This window comes from Sardina pilchardus, chromosome 21 (genome assembly GCF_963854185.1).
Source record: "Sardina pilchardus chromosome 21, fSarPil1.1, whole genome shotgun sequence".
Lineage (NCBI taxonomy): Eukaryota > Metazoa > Chordata > Actinopteri > Clupeiformes > Clupeidae > Sardina > Sardina pilchardus.
Genome location: NC_085014.1, coordinates 30,163,513 through 30,182,856, shown reverse-complemented (window position 1 = coordinate 30,182,856; position 19,344 = coordinate 30,163,513). Strand labels below are relative to the sequence as shown.

The window sequence follows — 19,344 nt, the reverse complement described above, 5'->3', positions numbered from 1 at the left end:
CTATTCATACATTGATGACAGTACATGCCTTTTGGACTTTACCGTTTTATTGCAGGAATCAACCGCTACTTCTGCCAACTTACTTTTGCCGTCAGCCCATGCAGCCTGAAAATACATTTGTGCTGATGATCAGGAGCTGGAAGTAGGGCAGGACAGCATAAGCATGCCCCCTACAGGCATTCTGTGACAACACTGTCATTTCTCCTATCTGTCTGCCCAGTCATTTTTCAGACCTTCCTAATTGTTTCATCACTTTCAGCTGTAAAACCGCATACTCAGCAATCCCTCCACACCAAAAAAGGCATACTTTAAGTTATTTTATCAAATAAACTTAAGTGCAGTTGAAGTATAATTCCCAATTTACTTTATCTAGCAAGTTGCTTAGTTATATAGGCTACCTGTAAATATACTATTTTAATAAATCTTTTAACTAAATTGACCCACTTTTCCGTTTATAATAGCACTAGAGATAGTTGTATACTTCTGGCACATTTTTTGGTATAGTATACTGAAAGTATTTTAAGGTGCAAAAGTAGTACGTATATCTAGCCAACACTTGGTACATGCCAATTATGCATAGGCATGTGAATATCATCATTACCATGCCAGTTAATAACCTGATAATCTGGAATGAATCTGATAAGCGCCCTAATGCTACATCCGATAATTCATTCCATTATGTTTGTTTGCTCGAGCTGATGGTGATGAATACACCTAAATCTTTTCTTTTAAGAGACCGCATCTCGGATGCTCTTTTTCATACCCAATCATGTTGCCAGTTACCCTTATTAGTTGTGAAACATTCCTTCTTTTGTTTTATTTTCCAGCATTTTGTGGCGCCAGTCCCAAATTGTTTTTGAAAAGCGTTTCTGGTATCAAATTCAAAATGGACATATATTTTCCATGAAATAGTCAAATATGTTGTATAGTTCCATGTCAAATCAGCCTAAAAATACACCATGTCTCATTTTCCGGTGGTCTTATTTCACTTTCTAACTTGAGTTTTAAATGGGAAAATTACCAGAAATCTTAGTCACTTTTGAATGTGATGCTAGCAAGCGATAAGCTTACTGTCTATTCAGATTCCATTATCTATGCTAGGCTGGAGCTAAAAGTGGTATCGCCAGACTCAGAACGGCTGGATGAACTGGAGAAAGGTCAATTTCAATTTATTTATAGTGCAATATCACCATTGGCAAATCAATTATTTAACTCAAGAGCGGAAAAGGAGTGTAATTCCCCAAATGGTGGAATATCCCTTTAAGGGAGATAATGTCATTTAAACTAGCACATTTTCAGACAAGGTGTAAGGCACTTTACACCCTGCCACCAAATTTGTGCTCAATCACAATAACCTGTGAAATAAGTGTGAAAATTCTCAACTGCTGTAATTTAGGCAGTTGATGGGAATGGGAGAGGGATTGTTCCTCTTCACTGTACTGGGTCTGCCTCCCAACAAAATGAATGAGAATGTGAAAACTAGACGCCTAAAATAAATAAATAAATAAATAAATAAATAAATAAAAACCCCTTAAACTACACAACACTTCAAGAAGACAGCAGGAGAACGGGGAAAAGGGGAAAAGAAACTCAAAAACATTTATTTCAAAAGCACTCCAATTGTTCTGAGCATAATTCTGTTAAGTCCAGCAGACATGTAAAATACGATACATTACAATCAAAAGGTACCAAAAAGTACAGTAAAAATAACACTTCCATCATGGAAATGTAATGTGGACATGGAAGAATATGATAAAATTAAATTGTGAAAAAAAGACATTCAATTCCCCCATTCCTCAGTTGTTCAGTCCAGATATAGCCAATGAGCCCAAATTCTGCCAAAGAGAATGCAAAAAAATGTGTTCCTCTTCTGTGAGCATAACATTGGCTCCTGTTCAGCAGTTACTTCAGACCTTTGAAATAAATAAATAAATAAATAAATAAATAAATAATGGTATTAGTAGTCAGGTAATATCATTGCTTCAAACCATGAACCAGAACACAAGACAACACTTACAATATAGCTGCAAGCAGTGATGAGCAGAAGCAGGCTATCTAAATGCAGTCCTTAGCATTACGAGCTACTAAACAAAGCTAACATGCTGAAGTAGGTGACTGGCAGATAGACTGCACATGAGCTCGGACTACTTTTTTGGTGATATAGTGCCTATTTTCTCGCTAACTTGTGCCGTTTTCCTATTGATTAGGAAAATTCAACAGAAAACGATTTGCATGAGCCTTTTTAATGCGACAAAGCACTCAAATCTTCCATAGAAATGCATGGGGGTAGTTTGTAACGCAATGCTACACACTGAGGAAGGCAGAACGGCTAATCACGTCTGTGGAATGATGGTGATTATTTATGCATAGTGCAGTCTTTTTTCCACCCAATTGTAGCTTATAATTGTCAGCACTCACAAATTATGACACTTGAGTGAAGCCTGCTACCCTTATGAACTGGTAGTTTATAACGGCAATATGGCTGTTGTCTACACATGTCCTAGCCCTTACGCAGCCAGACGTCGACAGGTGAATACATTGTGCCAATCATGTGTTGCGATCTCGCCACTGGAGCGAAAGTGGCATCACGAAGCCTTGCGCGCACACAGTTTTGCCCAAAGTGTACCACATGCATCGCAATATGGCCACCGAGTGGAGCGATTTGCATAAAAGGACTTTGGTATTAGCCTGTGAAGACTCAACGCAAATCCACTGATCTCGCTAGGTTCATGTTTATGCAGCTATCCTAAAATAAGTATAGGAGGGACACATGAGTGCATAGCAGGAGTATGGCAGAGGGCAAAAGGTGAAGCACTGTGATTACCAGTGAGCCACTGTCTCCCAGTAGCAGAGGCAATTATTGTAGGCAACTTCAAATCAGCCTTTCCCAGACTAAAACAAACTAATGTGCTTATCTGTTCAATTACATATTCCTACGTCTGAGCCATCCACGTGACCATACTTAACAGACTTAAAATGTGGTGTGCAACATTATCGGAGTTCTTGTATGACGACAACATGCATGTTCAACTCGGTAATAAAAGTAATCGTCAAGAAACTGTTTGTACAGGTAGTCATAATGTTTCCTTCGGTTGCTTCCTCTAGCCTAAAGTTGATATAATGGCTTTTCCCATTTTCACGCAGACCAAAATGTGAAGTTTATTTCAATAAAACATTGAGCATTGCAATGGGTTATTAATATTAATCCATTACATTACATTAATCCCCCATCTGACTACTTGGGGACAGGGATGAAAATAAGCACCAGCCACCCTCTGAATGTGGGTGAATTTGGTCAATTTACCAGCCATTATGCCAGCTAACTAGTAGATAAAGCTAGGATTCCACATAGTCAGATCCGATGGAACAATCCGGATGACATTTTATATGCACTGATGGTTACAAATAAGAAAGTGGCTGGCAATGACCAGTAAGCCTATACAGACGCTTAGTAGGCCATACTGTTCAAATGTGTAATTACCGTCCCTGTGTTGTATGGGGTTAACCTGATAGCCATCGGTCCCGACACAAACTTCATTAGTGCCTCCCTCCTACCCCAATCAATTCTATGCACCATCACGAAGCACCATAGTGACCCTCGAATTAGGCAAACAAGCTGTCAATCTGGCACTCCAGCTTTGATATTCTTGTAGCCAAGGAGTTGAAAAAGCCATTGATCTCCGGTGAATCTGCTCACAACTCCGCTCCAATTACAATATCCTCATGATGGGCGACCAAAATTTCAGACAGGTTTCACTTTCATCTGACCATTCAATTTGAAATATATCAGCACAAAATGAGGGGAAAATCGCAAAGTGTATGCCCAGCTTTAAGACGCACTGATTTTCCCTTACCGACAGAATTCTGACCTCAAGCAACATGGCTCTATGTTAGAAATTACAGAGTACTCCTTCCAAGTGTAGGGTGGTTTGTCCGCTTTGTTTCCACGAGTTTCAGATGAAGTGATAATCATTACACTTTTCACAGGAAATATGATGCATTTCAAACCACATTACCTGCACTTTTTTAATATGGCTTGTAGCTACTCTGATGGCCGCCACGTCTTGGAGTTTTGCCGTAGCTTGCATTGCCCTGGCCTGATGGATAAAAACAAGAGGTGAAGGCAGGCATATCTGAACTTGTCAAGTACCTTAAAAATCCTAATGCTCGGATAACAGAACAACTTCATTAAGTCAATGCTTACTGTAGTCATAGTTGCCCCCATATCCATAATAACCTGTTGAGTAATCTCCATAGTTGCCATAGCCGCCATATCCTCCATAGCCTTGCTGTCCCCCATAGGCATATCCTTGGTTACTGTATCCCTGATTCCAGTAGTTGTTGTTATAACCTTGGTTCCAGTTCTGACCTTGGTCTGAGAAATGACAGAGTAAGCATCAGAATAATGAATAAAAATAAACATCCTGCACAATTATCAGGGCACTTCAATTCTCACATTTGCTCAGTGCTGTATGGCAAGTTTATTAGAATTATAGTATACACTGCTCAAAAATTAAGGGAACACTTGTTCATAGGAGTATAGCATCAAGTCAGTCACACTTGTGGGATATTGATCTGGCCAGTTATGTAACGGAGGTGATTGTGAATCAAGTTCACCTGCTTTGAAGTAAAAAAAAAATTACTACAGGTGTACTAAAGGGCCAACAATGAGACAACCCCCAAAACAGGAATGGCTTTACAGGTGGTGGCAACTGGTAATTTTTCCATCTTTATCCTTCCTGACTGATTTGTCACTAGTTTTGCATTTGGATAGGGTCAGTGTCCCTGCTGGTAGAATGGCCACCAATACAGGGCTGTACACTGCGAGCAGGTCGTCGCATTTGCGCGTAAATATATATTAGTGCGAATATAAAATTTAAAATGCTCGCACACGTGCGAGTACTGATTTCAACCCTTTCATTCGCATTTTGCTCCTAAAATGAATCCACACCAAGTGGATGAAAGTATAGTACAATTTTCGCGCATCTAATTTCAGAGTTGACAACTCTTACGCACCTGGCTAGACACTCATGCTTTCAGCATCAACCTCGCAAGAAATGTCACTCCAAATCCAGTCTTCTTTTTTCTTCAATCTGTTCGTAATTAGTTGGTGACTATGCGATTACCGGTGAAACGGTAAAAATGCTATAAATGATAAATAATGTTGACTGTAACAATTACCGTGTTCATTTCAAATAGGCTATTATTATCACGGTTGATATAGCTAAACATGGTGTGGAAACCGTGCGTCAAATTCCTCCCAGCTTCACCCAAGCCTGCATTTGACATAGGCCTGGTAGACTTCTATGAACAAAGATGGTATCCTGATTCAGTTGTCTAAATGATGTATAACCACGGTTCGGTGTAGGCTGCATCTGCTTTAAAAAGGCGGAACATATTCATCGCAAATATGCGCTGTATCATATAGCCACTCTGCGTCTTTTTATGGCTACATTCACATTAAATCCATTCCACTAACGTTATCAGGAGAAGAATACCGTAACGTTTTATTTTCAGCACTGGTTGTCACTCATTGGATAGCCTATAACATATAAAGGCTACCAGACTCCAAGACAAGTCATGGTAGAGTAAGTTAAGCACCCAGCCAACTAAAGATGACCAAGAAAAAAGTGAACGGACAACTCATAATGCCATGCTACGGTGGCTACCTAAATCATAGAAGTTCACATTGCTGGACACTCATCTTTTCTATTACACCGGAACTATTTGTCTTTCTCGTTGTAAGCATTTTGAATTTTTGAATATATAACATTCATGTTATTGAATGAAAACATGTAGGCTATCCTTGAACTATGCGTTTATATTTTCCTAAAACCGAATGAAATCTAATTATGTCCACGTAGGCTACGGTACTGCTTAAAGTGACAGGCACTCAATTAGACCTACACACCACCCCTGTAATATCATTAAAGACAAGTGTTAGTGTAATCAATATGAAGTATTCAAATTATTTTGAATTTTAAGCTATAAGTAATTATGCAGAACCTTTAATGTTATGAATTGTTAACAAAATGTATACAAATTCTGAATTCAAAATATGAAATAGAAACCAGACAACCCATTTTCTGTGTGTGTGCAGGGTTTGAGCAGAGACTAGGATTGCCACTGCTGTGAATGATCTGTATCCTGCTTAAGGCAATAAGGTTTTCAAGGAAATTTCATAGTGCTCCTAAATTTTTTTCTGTGCTCCTAAATTTTTTCATTTAGGAGCACCTATGCTCCTAGTGAAAAAGCTAAGCGTACAGCCCTGCAATACCAAGAAAGATTGCCGTGTTTCCCACCGTAGTCTCAAGAACATGGAGAAAATTCCAGGAGACAGGCAGTTGCTCTAGGAGAGATGAGCACGGTGGGAGAAGGTCCTTAACCCAGCAGCAGGACCAGTATCTGCTCCTTTATGCAACGAGGAACATTAGGAGCCCTGCTAGAGCCCTCAAAATGACCTCTAGCAGGTCACTGGTGTCAATGTCTCTGGCCACACCATCAGAAACAGACTTCATGAGGGTGGCCTGAGGGCCCAATGGCCTCTAGAGGGACCTGTGCTCACTGCCCAGCACCGTGGAGCTCAATTGACATTTGCCATAGAATACAGAGTTGGCAGGTCTGCCACTAGCGCCCTGTGCTTTTAACAGATGAGAGCAGGTTCACCCTGAGCACATGTGACGAGTCATGAAACTGTCTGGAGATGTCGTGGAGAATATGATGCTGCCTGCAACATCATTCAGCATGACCGGTTTAGTGGTGACTCAGTGACTGTCTAGGGAGGCATAACCTTGGAGGGATGCACAGACCTCTGTGGGCAAGAAAACGGCACTCACTGCTCTTAGGTATCGGCATGAAATGTTCTGACCACACTTTCCTGACTAAATGCAATAGAACATCTCTCGGACATTATGTTTTGGTCCATCCAACACCCTCCTTTCGTTTTGTAACATATTACCCAGTCCATATCAGCACAGGTATCCAGTATGATTTATCTGATGTATCTTCAAAGCGTTCCTTTAACATTTTTGAGCAGTGTAGTATAGTTTCAGACTGACCGTTCGGTTAAGAGCACTTACCAACTGGATTCACAAAGGAAAGACAAGATCTCACTTGACATAATCGCTTTATATGGATTTTCCTTCGAGAGGAGCTGGCAGCCTCACAGTTGGTAAGTGTTCTTAACAGTCTGTAATAAACTCCAGGTTCGCTAGCTACATTGTTGCTGCTGCATTATAGGAGCAAGCTACTGACAAGGTGTGATGCTTTGAACAATATTATATTGGTTTAAAAATGCTATTTGAAAATGATTTGGCTCACGGCCCTTAGCTAATCCACTGGTTGGGCTATAGTTTACACTAGTGCAAGCGTTGTAGTGCTTGTTGGTCAACAAAGAAATACTGTCTCCATGGTTTATTTGATGTGTTTTCATGCTGAAAAAGAGCCTAGCACCAGTTTTCACCGGTGTTACACTTTGACTAAACAAGGAAAGTTATTACACATGTTTTAATGAATAATGTTTGGCTTATGGCAGGGCTGTACACTTAGCATTTTCACTTGGAGCACAGATGCTCCTAAATGAAAAAATGTAGGAGCACAGAAAAACAAATTTAGGAGCACTATGACATTTCCTTGAAAACCTTATTGCCTTAAGCAGGATACAGACCATTCACAGCAGTGGCAATCCTAGTCTCTGCTCAAACCCTCCACACACACAGAAAATTGCTTGTCTTGTTTCTATTTCATATTTTGAATTCAGAATGTGTATACATTTTGTTGACAATTTATAGCATTTTAGGATCTGCATGATTACTTATATCTTAAAATATTCGGTAATTTGAATACTTCATATTGATCACACTTGTCTTTAATGATTTTACAGGGGTGGTGTGTATGTCTAATTGAGTGCCTATCACTTTAAGAAGTAGGCCTACCGTACGTGAACATAGTCACGCATAGTTCAAGGATACATGCTTTCATTAAATAACATGAATGTTCAAAAAACTAACAAAGGTAAAGACAAATATTTCAGGTGTAATAGAAAAGATGAGTGCCCAGCAATGTTAACTTCTATGATATAGGTAGCCTACCGTGGCATGGCATTGTGAGTTGTCCGTTCACTTTTTCCTTGGTCATCTTTAATTGGCTGGGTGTTTAACTTACTCTACCATGACTTGTCTGTTACATCCAATGAGTGACAACCAGTGCTCCAAATAAAACGTTACGGTATTATCCTGATAACGTTAGTGGAATGGATTTAATGTGAATGTGAACGTAGCCTACATAAAAAGACGCAGAGTGGCTATGACATTTGCGATGAAAATGTTTCATCTTTTTAAAGCAGGTGTAGCCTACACTGAATCGTGGTTAAATCCATCATTTAGACAACAGAATCATTAGGATACCATTTTTGTTTCATAGAAGTCTACCAGGCCTATATGTCAAATGCGGGCTCGGGTGAAGGAATTTAACACACTGTTCCCACACCGTGTTTATCAACCGTGATAATAATATTTGAAATGAAAACGGTAATTGTTATAGTCAACTTTTTTATCATGGTTTACCGTTTCACTGGTAATCGCTACATAGTCACCAACTGATAACAAACAGACTGAAGAAAAAGAATGGATTTGGAGTGGCATGTCTTGCGTGTGTGTGAGAGCGCAAGGTTGATGCTGAAAGCATGAGTGTCCAGCCAGTTGTCAACTCTGACATTTTTATACAGATGCGCGAAAGATGTACTATACTTTGATCCACTTGGTGTGGATTCATTTTAGGAGCAAAATGTGAATGAAGGGGTTGAAATCAGTACTCGCACGTGTGAGCCAATTCTTTTTTGCGACGACCTGCTCGCACTGTTCAGCCCTGGCTTATGGCCTTTATTCAGATAAGACAGTGACATCACAGGAAGTGAGTGGAAATGATAGAACTAAAAAAAAAATCATAAATAAATAAATCAAGAAATGACCACAGATCAGATTTGAAGAAGTCTCTGTGGGCACTAAAGAGATAAAGAAAGGGAAAACTTACTTCCACGTCCTCTGCCTCTCCCGCCATATCGACCCCCAAATTGCTGTTGCTGGTATACTTCTTTTGGCTGGGCAATTTTTATCTCACACTGAAACACCGTTAATAAGACAATAGTTTAGCATAAAAAACATAAATCACGCAGTCATGTGAAACATCACACCTAAAACATTATGCAATACACACCAGTCCTTCTTTTCCGTTTGTTGTGTCACAGCCGCTCACATTGTGAAATTTCTTCTCGAGGATCTTTTGGACTGGGTCCTCTTCTTTGAATGTGATGAAGACGAACCCTCTCCTTTTGTTCGACTTTGGGTCCAAAGGGAGCTCAATGGCTTCAATCTACAATGACATGAATAGTCGAAATGAAATATAACTGCAAGCAGCAATAAGGGCTGTCTATTACTTTTAGCTCATAGATCAATCTATCTGACGAGTCAGATCATAGCTCGGGAGATGAGGAGAGTGAAGTGGAGGGGGAGGAAATGAATGAGGAGGAGGAAGAGGTGGAAGTGGCAGAAGAGGTGGAGGAGGTTGAAGAGGAAACAGTGGAGACAACAGGGAGAGTGAGGAGAGGAAGAGGACAACAGCAAGGAGGGAGAGGGAGGTCAATAGTGAAGAGGTAGAGAAGGGGACAGAGGGAGAACAAGAGGGGGTGCAGGGGATTGAGAGGAAGAGGGCCAAGAGCAGTTCAGATAAATGAACTAAATGAAGAGGAACTTTGGTCTGAAACGTTGGTATCTCCATCCATTGAGAAATGTGATGTCCACACATGTTCATGGGTTTCATTGAAAACCGTATTTCTCCCATCTCAAGGCAAACTGAGGGAATGATGCACGACCATTCAAAAACATGACTGGTTTTCTAAAGATACAAAGCTTAATGCTAATCGGTAAAGTGTCCCTTTAAGTTTCTCCTCCTGGGGCCAGTTTCACTAAGGGCGTATTCACACCAGGAAGGTCCGTTAGTTTACTTGCTCTGGTCCGGACCAATTTTTTTTTTTTTTTTTTTTTTTAAGTGCGGTTCGCTTTCACACTGTGATTAATTGCAACCAGACCAGAATTTATAAACAAAAACACATGTGCTAAGGTCGTTCAACCATTGGCTGGTAAACGTGTAAAGTTGTCCCACGTAAATACTATGGAGACTTTGCGTACTGTACTCGTTATTATCCTAGCAATATAGTTTATACAGTTACAGCTTTGCAGAAGTGCTCGAGCGTCACTGTTTGATGCAACATGAGTTTAACAATATCATGCTCGTAATTTTGCAACGACGAAGACGCAGCAAAACAGCTGAGAAGGAGAGCTCTCATGTGTGTCCAACATGCTAACAGCAGGCCTACGGAAGACAGAACAGGTAGGAGATGCAAAATCAAATTATTGTTGCCAAAAAAGCGTTAGCAGAGACGGTTTATAAAGCGAGACGACTCGTATGAGGGTCAATTCCGGTTTCCCTGTGACGTAGTGCCACTCCCATTTAGGAGGCAAACGGGAGAAATAAACCTCATCTCGGATTATGACCATTCCCTTAGCCCTACATTCAGCAATGCAAGTAACGAACCCATATTCTACAAGGCACACGTCTTTCTAACATTCCCACATTGAAATCGTATTTTCCAACGAGATAAATACATAGAAAAATAACTTTGTTCACGACCTGTCCCCCCTGACCTGACCTGGCTCCACTAATTGTGCAGGCCACCTGTTATCAAAGGCACACTGTTCTGCTGCTTCTACACTGGTCTAAACCGATGATCTCGTCACTGATCACGCCCATTTAGGAGGCGGAAGTGGGCGCCATTCCATTGAAAACCCCCTTTATGATTCATCTTAGTAACTATAGGATCTTTGGCGTTAGCCTACTGCTGCTTACAGCTGTTGTGCGTCACGGAGCTATCCTACATTTCCCACAATGCACGAAAACTACGGGAGCTCGTCAAATCCAAAAAAGGTAGATTTCTGCAACTGGGTCGGATCGAGGTCGGGCTGCTTTCACACCATAAACGAACCGCACCAGGGTTCGATAGGAACCGCTCCGAGACCACCTCCTCAGCTGGGTCTCGGTACGCTTGTTTGATCCGGACCAGAGTTCGAGTGATTGTATTCACACCAGGCAAAAAGGTCAGAACCAAGCAAGAAACGAACTTGAGTTCGTTTTAATCGAACTAAACAAGGCAGGTGTGAATACGCCTTAAGATAGACTGTGACTATAACTTAGACTAAGGGTATAGTCAGACTTAGCATAGATGTCTAAATAACACTGTTGTACGAAGCAAGACGCCGACTATCCTAAGTAGGACTAAATGCAAAGAATTGTGGGTAATCTGGGTATTTTAAGACTCTTTTCAAAACAAAAAACATGGCCGACCGAGTGGACACTAACCACACTGTTGCTTTTACTCTTACTGTTGCTTAACCTGTGCATTTTGGAGGAGTTTAACACGTATAAAGACTTTTTTTGTGCAATGCACGTAGTGGCCAGTGTGGTTGTCGTTGCTGGCTAACGTAACAGATACATATTTTGCCCGTCTTGTCCTACCCATGGTCTATCCCACTTCACCTATCGAGGCAGTGTAACGTTAGCTGGCTAGGAAGCCAAGTTACTTTCACCATGCAACTTACCAGTCCGCATGCTCTTTTAATTAGTGCATGACACGTTTGAGGTCGTTTACATTTTATTCGTAGGCAGAAACAGACATGGACATTAATATTCCGATATTAACCTGGTTAAGACCATATTCAGAATAAGATACTCCCATGTAAACATCATTTTCCGATTGCCTTAACCGGAATAAGGTCATTTTCGGAATAAGCATAACCGGAATAAAAAAGGTGGAGTATTCCGATCATATTCTGGTTATGTAGCCTAGGTGCATTCTAGACATGTAAACACCTTATTCGGAATAATGACGTTCTACTGGAATATTCACGGTGTTTCGCGACAATTAAACACAGCATTATGGCAAATAACAACAAACTGTTTGACGGCCTATGGTATTTCTTCTGTCGCGACAGTAAAAGAAAAGAAAAAGACCTTCTAGCGGCAAACTTTCAAAGTTATTTGTAAGCGGGGCCTCAGAAAAGATGTCGAGAATGAAGAAGAAGGTAGGCTACACTTTGAAGCGAGGAAGAAATACGTTAGACAGCATAGTAGCGACATACAGTAGGCTATGTGGCAGCATAGCTAGTGATATAGTTACTATGGAAACATTCAGGGAAGGCACGTTAGAACTTTCATTAATCAGAGTATGCTGTGTGTCATGTAAACGGGAATATGAACGGAGTATTCTTTTAATAACTCATGTAAACACCTTATTCTGAATATTGTCAATATTCAGAATAAGGTCCATATTCTGAATATTAATGTCCATGTAAACGCACTCATTGTTAGCACATAGCACCTTTTCTGTTGTTACCATGGTGATATAGCACTTTAGACCCATGTTAGCCTGAGGGTGAGGTGTCTATCTTTTTCAGTCTAAAATGAGAGTCTCAATTTCTGTGAAACTGGCTTACTTGCATTAGACTGGGGCCTGTACTACGAAGGGAGCTCAACCTACCCAAATGTAACCCAGGGTTACTTTGCTAAACCGGGGTTGACAAAACCTGGTTATCTTCATTGGTGTTAATCGGTACTACGACGTTGAGTAAGAAGTTGATTTGTTGAACTGGGGTTAACCTCATCGGAGTTGGTGCGCGTTCACATAAAATGGGCGGGCTGCAGCGCAAATCACCACTTTTAATGATGACGCGATCACGTTATTTTACGGATAGCCTAAGGAATGCGCAATGATTATAAAAAGTTGCGAGGAATTAAAACCCACTTTACGATACATCAAATGTCGGCAGCAAACAAAGCAAGACAAGGCTGTTGGCAACGTAGTCTATTGCAGATCGGATATATGAAAGGAATGTTTTATGTCATGTTCCTTAAATAGCCTATGTGTTACGGAGGATTAATAGCTTGCGGAATGTCTGAAATGTGTTGAAATAAATAGGCTACATTTTGAGTTCATTAGAGTCCTACAGATGCAACACAATTCATGCCATGTATATTAATAAATATTAATAAAGGATAATTGAATGTTTAGCTCCATTGACTGATTTAGTGTATGCCTATCCTGTGAACATTTTAGATGTAACGGCAGTGCCGCTGGCAGCAGGTGAAAATGAAACTCAAAAACATTCAGAAGGTTTATAGCTTGCATTAATATTTCTTGAAAATATGTTATATTGTAAATGCTTATAGCCTCCACTTTGCCTCGATCAGCTGACAAATGCAACGAATTCCCTCGGCTGAGAATGTATAGGCTCTCTTTCATAGAGAATATTATATGGAGGAGAAAGATTCTGGCGGTCTTTAAAAACCCTCGCCTTGCGAAGAGAGGCGCTTACAATTTGCGCTCCAATAATGTATCTTCCAAGTAGCCTACGTCGACATTGTGGGTTGTGGTTAACCGTAAACCTCGGGTTAACCAAGATCATAACCTGCTCGGAGCAGGTTTGAGATGCAGCGTAAATTGCCATGGCAGCATACCTCGGTTAAAACCTATCCACCTTTCGTAGTACGGGTTAACCGGGAAGTTACGCCACACGTGATCAACTTACTCTCGAAGTTACCCAGCTAAGCCAGTAACCCCGCTTCGTAGTACAGGCCCCTGGTCTATAAAGAAACTAAAGACCTGTCTTAACCCATAGACCAGTCTAAACTACGTTAGTGAAACCGGCCCCTGGTCTTCATTCAAAAATACGTCATGCGTTTCAATAATTATCGATATTGACCGATGTGAAACACTTTTATTGAGATGCTGGTCTGTTTTTAAAATTCTCTGTTTTATTGTTGCATCATATACCATTCCAAGAAGCCTCGGTTCAGGCCCGATTTGGCCGGCCTGTTTGTTAAAGGTGCACTATGAGATCCTTTTTGACGTCACTTCTGTTGACGTTCCATAAACACCAAAACAAAACAAACGCAAGGTGCGCAGGATTTTAGAATGTTCCTTGTGGAGTCGGAATACATTGTTGCAAATCCGACATCAGCGTTCTATGCTTCCCCCTTCTGTCGGACTGACTGCCAGCCTCTGTAACTTGCTAACTTTAAGACCGTGCAATTGGATAACAACGAGATAGGCTACACTTACTCACGTAACCTTCGGCTGTAGGATAGATTATCGAAACACGTTCTGCGCAAACATTTCATTTTCCATGAACTTGATCCATTAAGTCTAAGTAGTTTTTAAAACACTGCTAGCTGGTATAAAACGAGTGGAAAAGCCAGGCCACAGGCAGCCCTAGGCAAACATACCAATGATTTCCATGCAAACTGAAAATTGGACGAGGAGTTGTGTTGGATTAATCCATTTACAGTTAGCGATTACAGTGGCACCTGGAAATGATGCATTCATTCATGTCACGGGCAGACATTTTTTGGGGGGTGTGAGGTCTCTGTTAAACGATTTCCCCCCTCTTAATCCCCCATAAATATACCAGTGGCCTAGGTCTAGTGAGGGAAATTAGCTTTATTTGTTAAAATATGACGAGGAGGATCCCAACGAATTTCCTTCCACAACATCGGAAATCATTAAATGAACAGTCTGATAGTCTATGGCGCTGCCATATCCTACTAAACATGCCTTAAACTTCGTCAAACTATTTTATGTCCCGACTCAACAGTATGTGGCCTCGACACTTTGCGCACAGTAGCCTAGGCCTAGAGATAATGAAAGGGAGCGATGAGCGACATCTTTAGCCTACTGTCTATGAACGACACAGCACAGCAGCCAGTTATGAAAAAGACGGATACCGTAAGACCAAGTTAACTATAAGGATACGCTAGGCTGTCGTGGTTAGTATAGGCTGTCTGTCAATGTTGCAGTTGAGAGAAATAAGAGAATATGGGCTACAATGAACCTATTCTCTCAAGTCAGGCGACAACGAAAGATAGGTAGGCTACAATATGATGCAATCGGATCGTTCTTAAATTAAGCTATGGCATAGGCTTCTTGCAAACGACCGCTATACAGGCATCAAGCTTGTGTTTTTTTGTGCCTTCACAGACTGCACAACAAACTTTCACTGGAGGCAGCATATGCGGCGTGTTTTACGATTATGATTATGATCACTGCTTCTTCATTACTCACAACACCTGTTCGGTCCTGTTCTGGACTCCCGTTTGAAAAGTAGGCTTATAGTGGTTGTCCTACCATGTTACTTGACTTAGCCTACATTATAGTGATTGGTAATGCGCCAGTGGCCGCAAACAAAGGTTAACTTAGCCTACGGATAGAAAATAAGAAAAAGGATGATAATATAACGTAGCTAAGTTAGTTTGCCTGCTAGCTAGCTTAACAGAATCTCCCAATGGGAATTGATGTGATCTATTCACCAGCGCATTTAGGCCTACATTATCTGACTAAGTAAAGGCCTAGGCTATTACCTCCTTATTCAGTGGAAAGTTGAAAAATAATAAATCGTGCCTTTCACACGGCCAGATCTTGCAGTTCATTACAGTGTACACAAAAAAAAACAGCTGACAACGGCAAAAAACAGCTGTTTAGGTGTTATGATTGAACTGTGTCTGAAATGTTGCGCTGTACCACAGTGGCGCGCCTGACGTCGAACTCAGAGCTTCATTCTTTTGACGTAATAACTGATCAATCTGGCTCTGCTCTAGAATCTTTGGTTTGTTATTGTTTTGGTGCACATCCTGTGCCCCTATTGTTGTTAACGTTTGTTTTGAGGATCACAGCCCCTGTGTTGTCTTTTGATATCGGGTTTTTTCACATCGTATTCAGTGGACAGATAGCAAGCTGATCAAGGGGAGAAACATACGATTTGAGATACAAATGAAATCTCGCTAAGATCAAGCAGGATCTCATAGTGCACCTTTAATGCTTATGTTTGTATTTAAATGTATTAGCAAGCGCTTTTGTCCAAAATTTTATATTTTTACCAAGGACCAAATGACAAAGATGTAGCTCACTCCTCCCTTCTGTATTCCCATAGATACAGACTCCCATTTAATTTTAGTTTGAATGACAAATTTGAAAAAAAAAAACTCTTTGAAAGTCAAACTCTTATTTGACTTAAACTAGGTCAAAATGATCTTATGAAAGAAAAATAGGTACTAAAAACAATACCAACTAGATATTTGATCTTAAAATAAGATTAACACCACTGGCTAGATACGCAGTGTACATAGTAAGACCCTCTCTAAGCCCAAGATCAGCATCTGCCACCCTCACACATGGTAACCATCTGAATATATGAACACAGCAACTCAACATACCTCTCCAAAAGGTTCAAAATATTCCCGGATCTTCTCCTCAGTAGTTTCTGGGTTAAGGCCACCTACAAAAATTTTCTTTTGTGGTTCCTTTTTCATTGCCATTGCTTTCTTTGGGTCGATTTGTCGCCCATCAAGTCTGTGTTCTTTTTGTTCTAGCACCTGAGGACAAGTAATGCAAGGAATTTGTAACCATTCAGATTAAAAACATATCAACAAAATAATCAAAATTGCACAACACACACCACTAATAATTATTTACAGTAGTAATAATAATAATAATAATAATAATAATAATAATCACTTTGTCCACACTTGAAGCCTCTTTGAACAGGATAAAACCAAATCCTCTTGATCTTCCAGTATGTTGATCCATTTTAATGGTACAGTCTGTAACTTCACCAAACTTGGAGAAATAATCTTTAAGATCCTTCTTACTAGTGTCCCAGCTCAATCCTCCCACAAACATTTTCCTACAGGAAGTACAGACACACACCACATCAATGCAAACGCTAACAAAATACCATAGACAGAAAAAGATAGCAAAATACAGGTCAATATTAGCCCTTTATTATATGGCTCTCTAGAATGTTGAGAGAGCTCCCATTCACTTTGAATGGGCATCCCCAACGTTCTACCGGTGATTAATATGTATAATCACCGGTGAAAGTATATAATGACCGCTGTCAATGGCAACGGGTTTTGTGCTTCTAATTCACGTCTTTCATATCAATCCGCAACAAAGCCGTTCGCTGGTTGCAATGGAATTTCATTGAAAGTTACCAAGTATGTTGCCAGGCAACACCTAACAACTGTCAACTGTGGCGAACTATTTATTTTCTAGAAGTTAGCGGAAGCCACCAAACGGTAGCCAAGTCATTGCTAAAGACACATTGAGTTAAGTTTCATTTCTCTTTTTGGCAAGTAGCCATATAATAAGCGGGATAATGTATAGAACGCCGGTCATTATCGGAAAATAATTCCCTTCAGGACGAAGCAAAACCCCTCCGCTGCGCGTCGGGGTTCTGTTCATCCTGTCGGGAATTATTTTCCGATAATGACCGGCGTTCTATACATTATCCCTTACATATAAGCTAGCTACTAATGTCCCCAGTGGTCACAGTAGAACTGTAAGATTCCTCTAATATCTGTAGCAGTGCTAGTATTCCAATAAAGTTAGTATAATATTGGGCCAAAATGTTATTCGATTCCTCGGTTATAGTTACCGTACGAAAAAAGACTATACAACTTAATATTACAGTAGCCTTATCCTATAGATATCATATTTAATCATAGGCCTATAGCATAAACAGGCAAGGACCATAACACTGTAGGCATGAACACTAGTTAGGACACAGAACATCAGAAGTATTAGCCTATTGCTACCATAGCCTAACTGCGAGTGTTGTTATAGCCTTTAGCCTAGTTATTTAACTTAAGGATTAGTTGTCAGGCTGTCATATGCTTGTGTTGTGGTATGAATTCTGTAAAATATGGGTCGTAACTTAATGAGCATGGGTCCGAGGCCTACGCCTGACCAGTTGGTTGAGAACCACACTGGTAGCTAAAGGCTACACCGTAGCTCACAGGACCACACAACGCTGGTCACGACAATGGGCCCATCCCCCTTAATAGACCACATGGCGCCAACAAAGAGCTAACCAAACAAAGACCGACAACACCACCAACAACAAAATGTGGAAGATCTATTTTCAGGAGAAGAAAACCGTACCCCGCGTCTTCTTCTCCTTTGCTGGCGTTAATCTGTCCGCCATCCGGTACACCATTTTGCGAATCTGCCTCGGCAGCTTCTTCACCAACTTCGTCCGCGTTTACTTCTGCCTCCTCGTTCTGAGCTACATTCTCCTCTGGCTCTTCGGTTGGATCAGCTCCATTCAAGTCCTCCTCTTCTTCATGTCCGTTTTCTGAAGTTTCCATAAACTGCTGCTCCGTGTCCGACATGGCAGGGTTGGGTTCTCTATTATCTGCGAAAAACAATGGCGATAGTTCAAACTAAAGAACGGATAGAGAAACGATGCGACTTACGTAATCATGGCTACATGCTTCGCGGCAAAGTGTAGTCTGCAGTCAGGCTTTATTTCCCCCGTATGACCAAGCGTAGCATTGCAAATGTAACGTACACAAATGGTTAGCGCGTTTCAGCTTTCGAGTATCCACCAGTAAATGCCGTATTTAGGCCTACCTTCCATTGGTCTATTTTTTTTGGTATAATTTAGCTCGGATCATTCACTCCCGCATCAATGTGGCTACAGTGTTACAAAGAAAAAATCCAAACGACACAAACGTAACCATCCATCTACTCTGGCTATGCTGCTCCATTGCATCTGAAATGGCTGTTGCTAACTTAGCTAGGTCTTCTCTTACGTAATAAGGCCACGGTTGTAGGGATATAAGACGCAGGCTGTTAAACTATTTGGTGGAAAGAAAAACCTCACCTTTTAACTAATCTTACGACAACACAGTTCGCCGTAAACCTTCTTAGGACGGATATTCTATCAATGCCACAATCACACACCAGATAAAAAAGAGTGATCTATTATGAGCTCTCATATCCTGATAAGGCGCATGGTTGGTCTTGAACGACCGGAAAAGCAGACCTTTCAGTAAGGGAAGCTGTGATTCGTTGTTTTAAAATGTCAGCAACAGCTCTTGTGCAAGTCCAAAATGCCCGCCTCCAAACACGTTCAAAACTGATAGGCCTACCAATCGGCAAACCGGCCTTGACTGCGCTGGATTATAGGCCTAGACTTTTGGTGCCTAATGAATAAGACCCATTCGTAACACCATGAATAAGACAATATTCCAGACCATTTCCACACTATTCGTCACACACTCACAATATGTGCCTTCTGAAGGCTCAAATGTCCTGGGCTAAATGGCTAAAGTCATCAAATAAAAAAAACACACCAACAATCACTCTCAACATCCTCACCCTCACCCTCACCTAGAGTTTCATAAATACAATTTGTCATTGAATGGATTTAGCAATGCAAAAGTGACAATAGGCAT

The 19,344-nt window shown here is 40.8% G+C and overlaps 1 protein-coding gene across 2 annotated transcripts; it reads right to left on the bottom strand.

The window, feature by feature from the left end:
• Nucleotides 1–1,574: 1,574 nt before the first annotated feature.
• hnrnpaba (heterogeneous nuclear ribonucleoprotein A/Ba) lies at nucleotides 1,575–18,930 on the bottom strand. 2 transcript variants are annotated; one of them, XM_062524540.1, is made up of 9 exons: nucleotides 18,771–18,930; nucleotides 18,047–18,299; nucleotides 16,619–16,787; nucleotides 16,318–16,476; nucleotides 9,214–9,369; nucleotides 9,031–9,118; nucleotides 4,205–4,375; nucleotides 4,017–4,097; nucleotides 1,575–1,913 (listed from the first exon to the last, which is right to left on the bottom strand). In XM_062524540.1, the coding sequence occupies exons 2-8, from the start codon at nucleotides 18,274–18,276 to the stop codon at nucleotides 4,027–4,029; spliced, it is 1,044 nt and encodes a 347-aa protein (XP_062380524.1). In that variant the 5' UTR covers nucleotides 18,277–18,299; nucleotides 18,771–18,930; the 3' UTR covers nucleotides 1,575–1,913; nucleotides 4,017–4,026. The 2 variants fall into 2 exon arrangements, with proteins under 2 accessions (XP_062380524.1, XP_062380523.1); XM_062524539.1 differs by lacking the exon at nucleotides 18,771–18,930 and adding an exon at nucleotides 18,518–18,669.
• Between the last annotated feature and the right edge of the window lie 414 nt (nucleotides 18,931–19,344).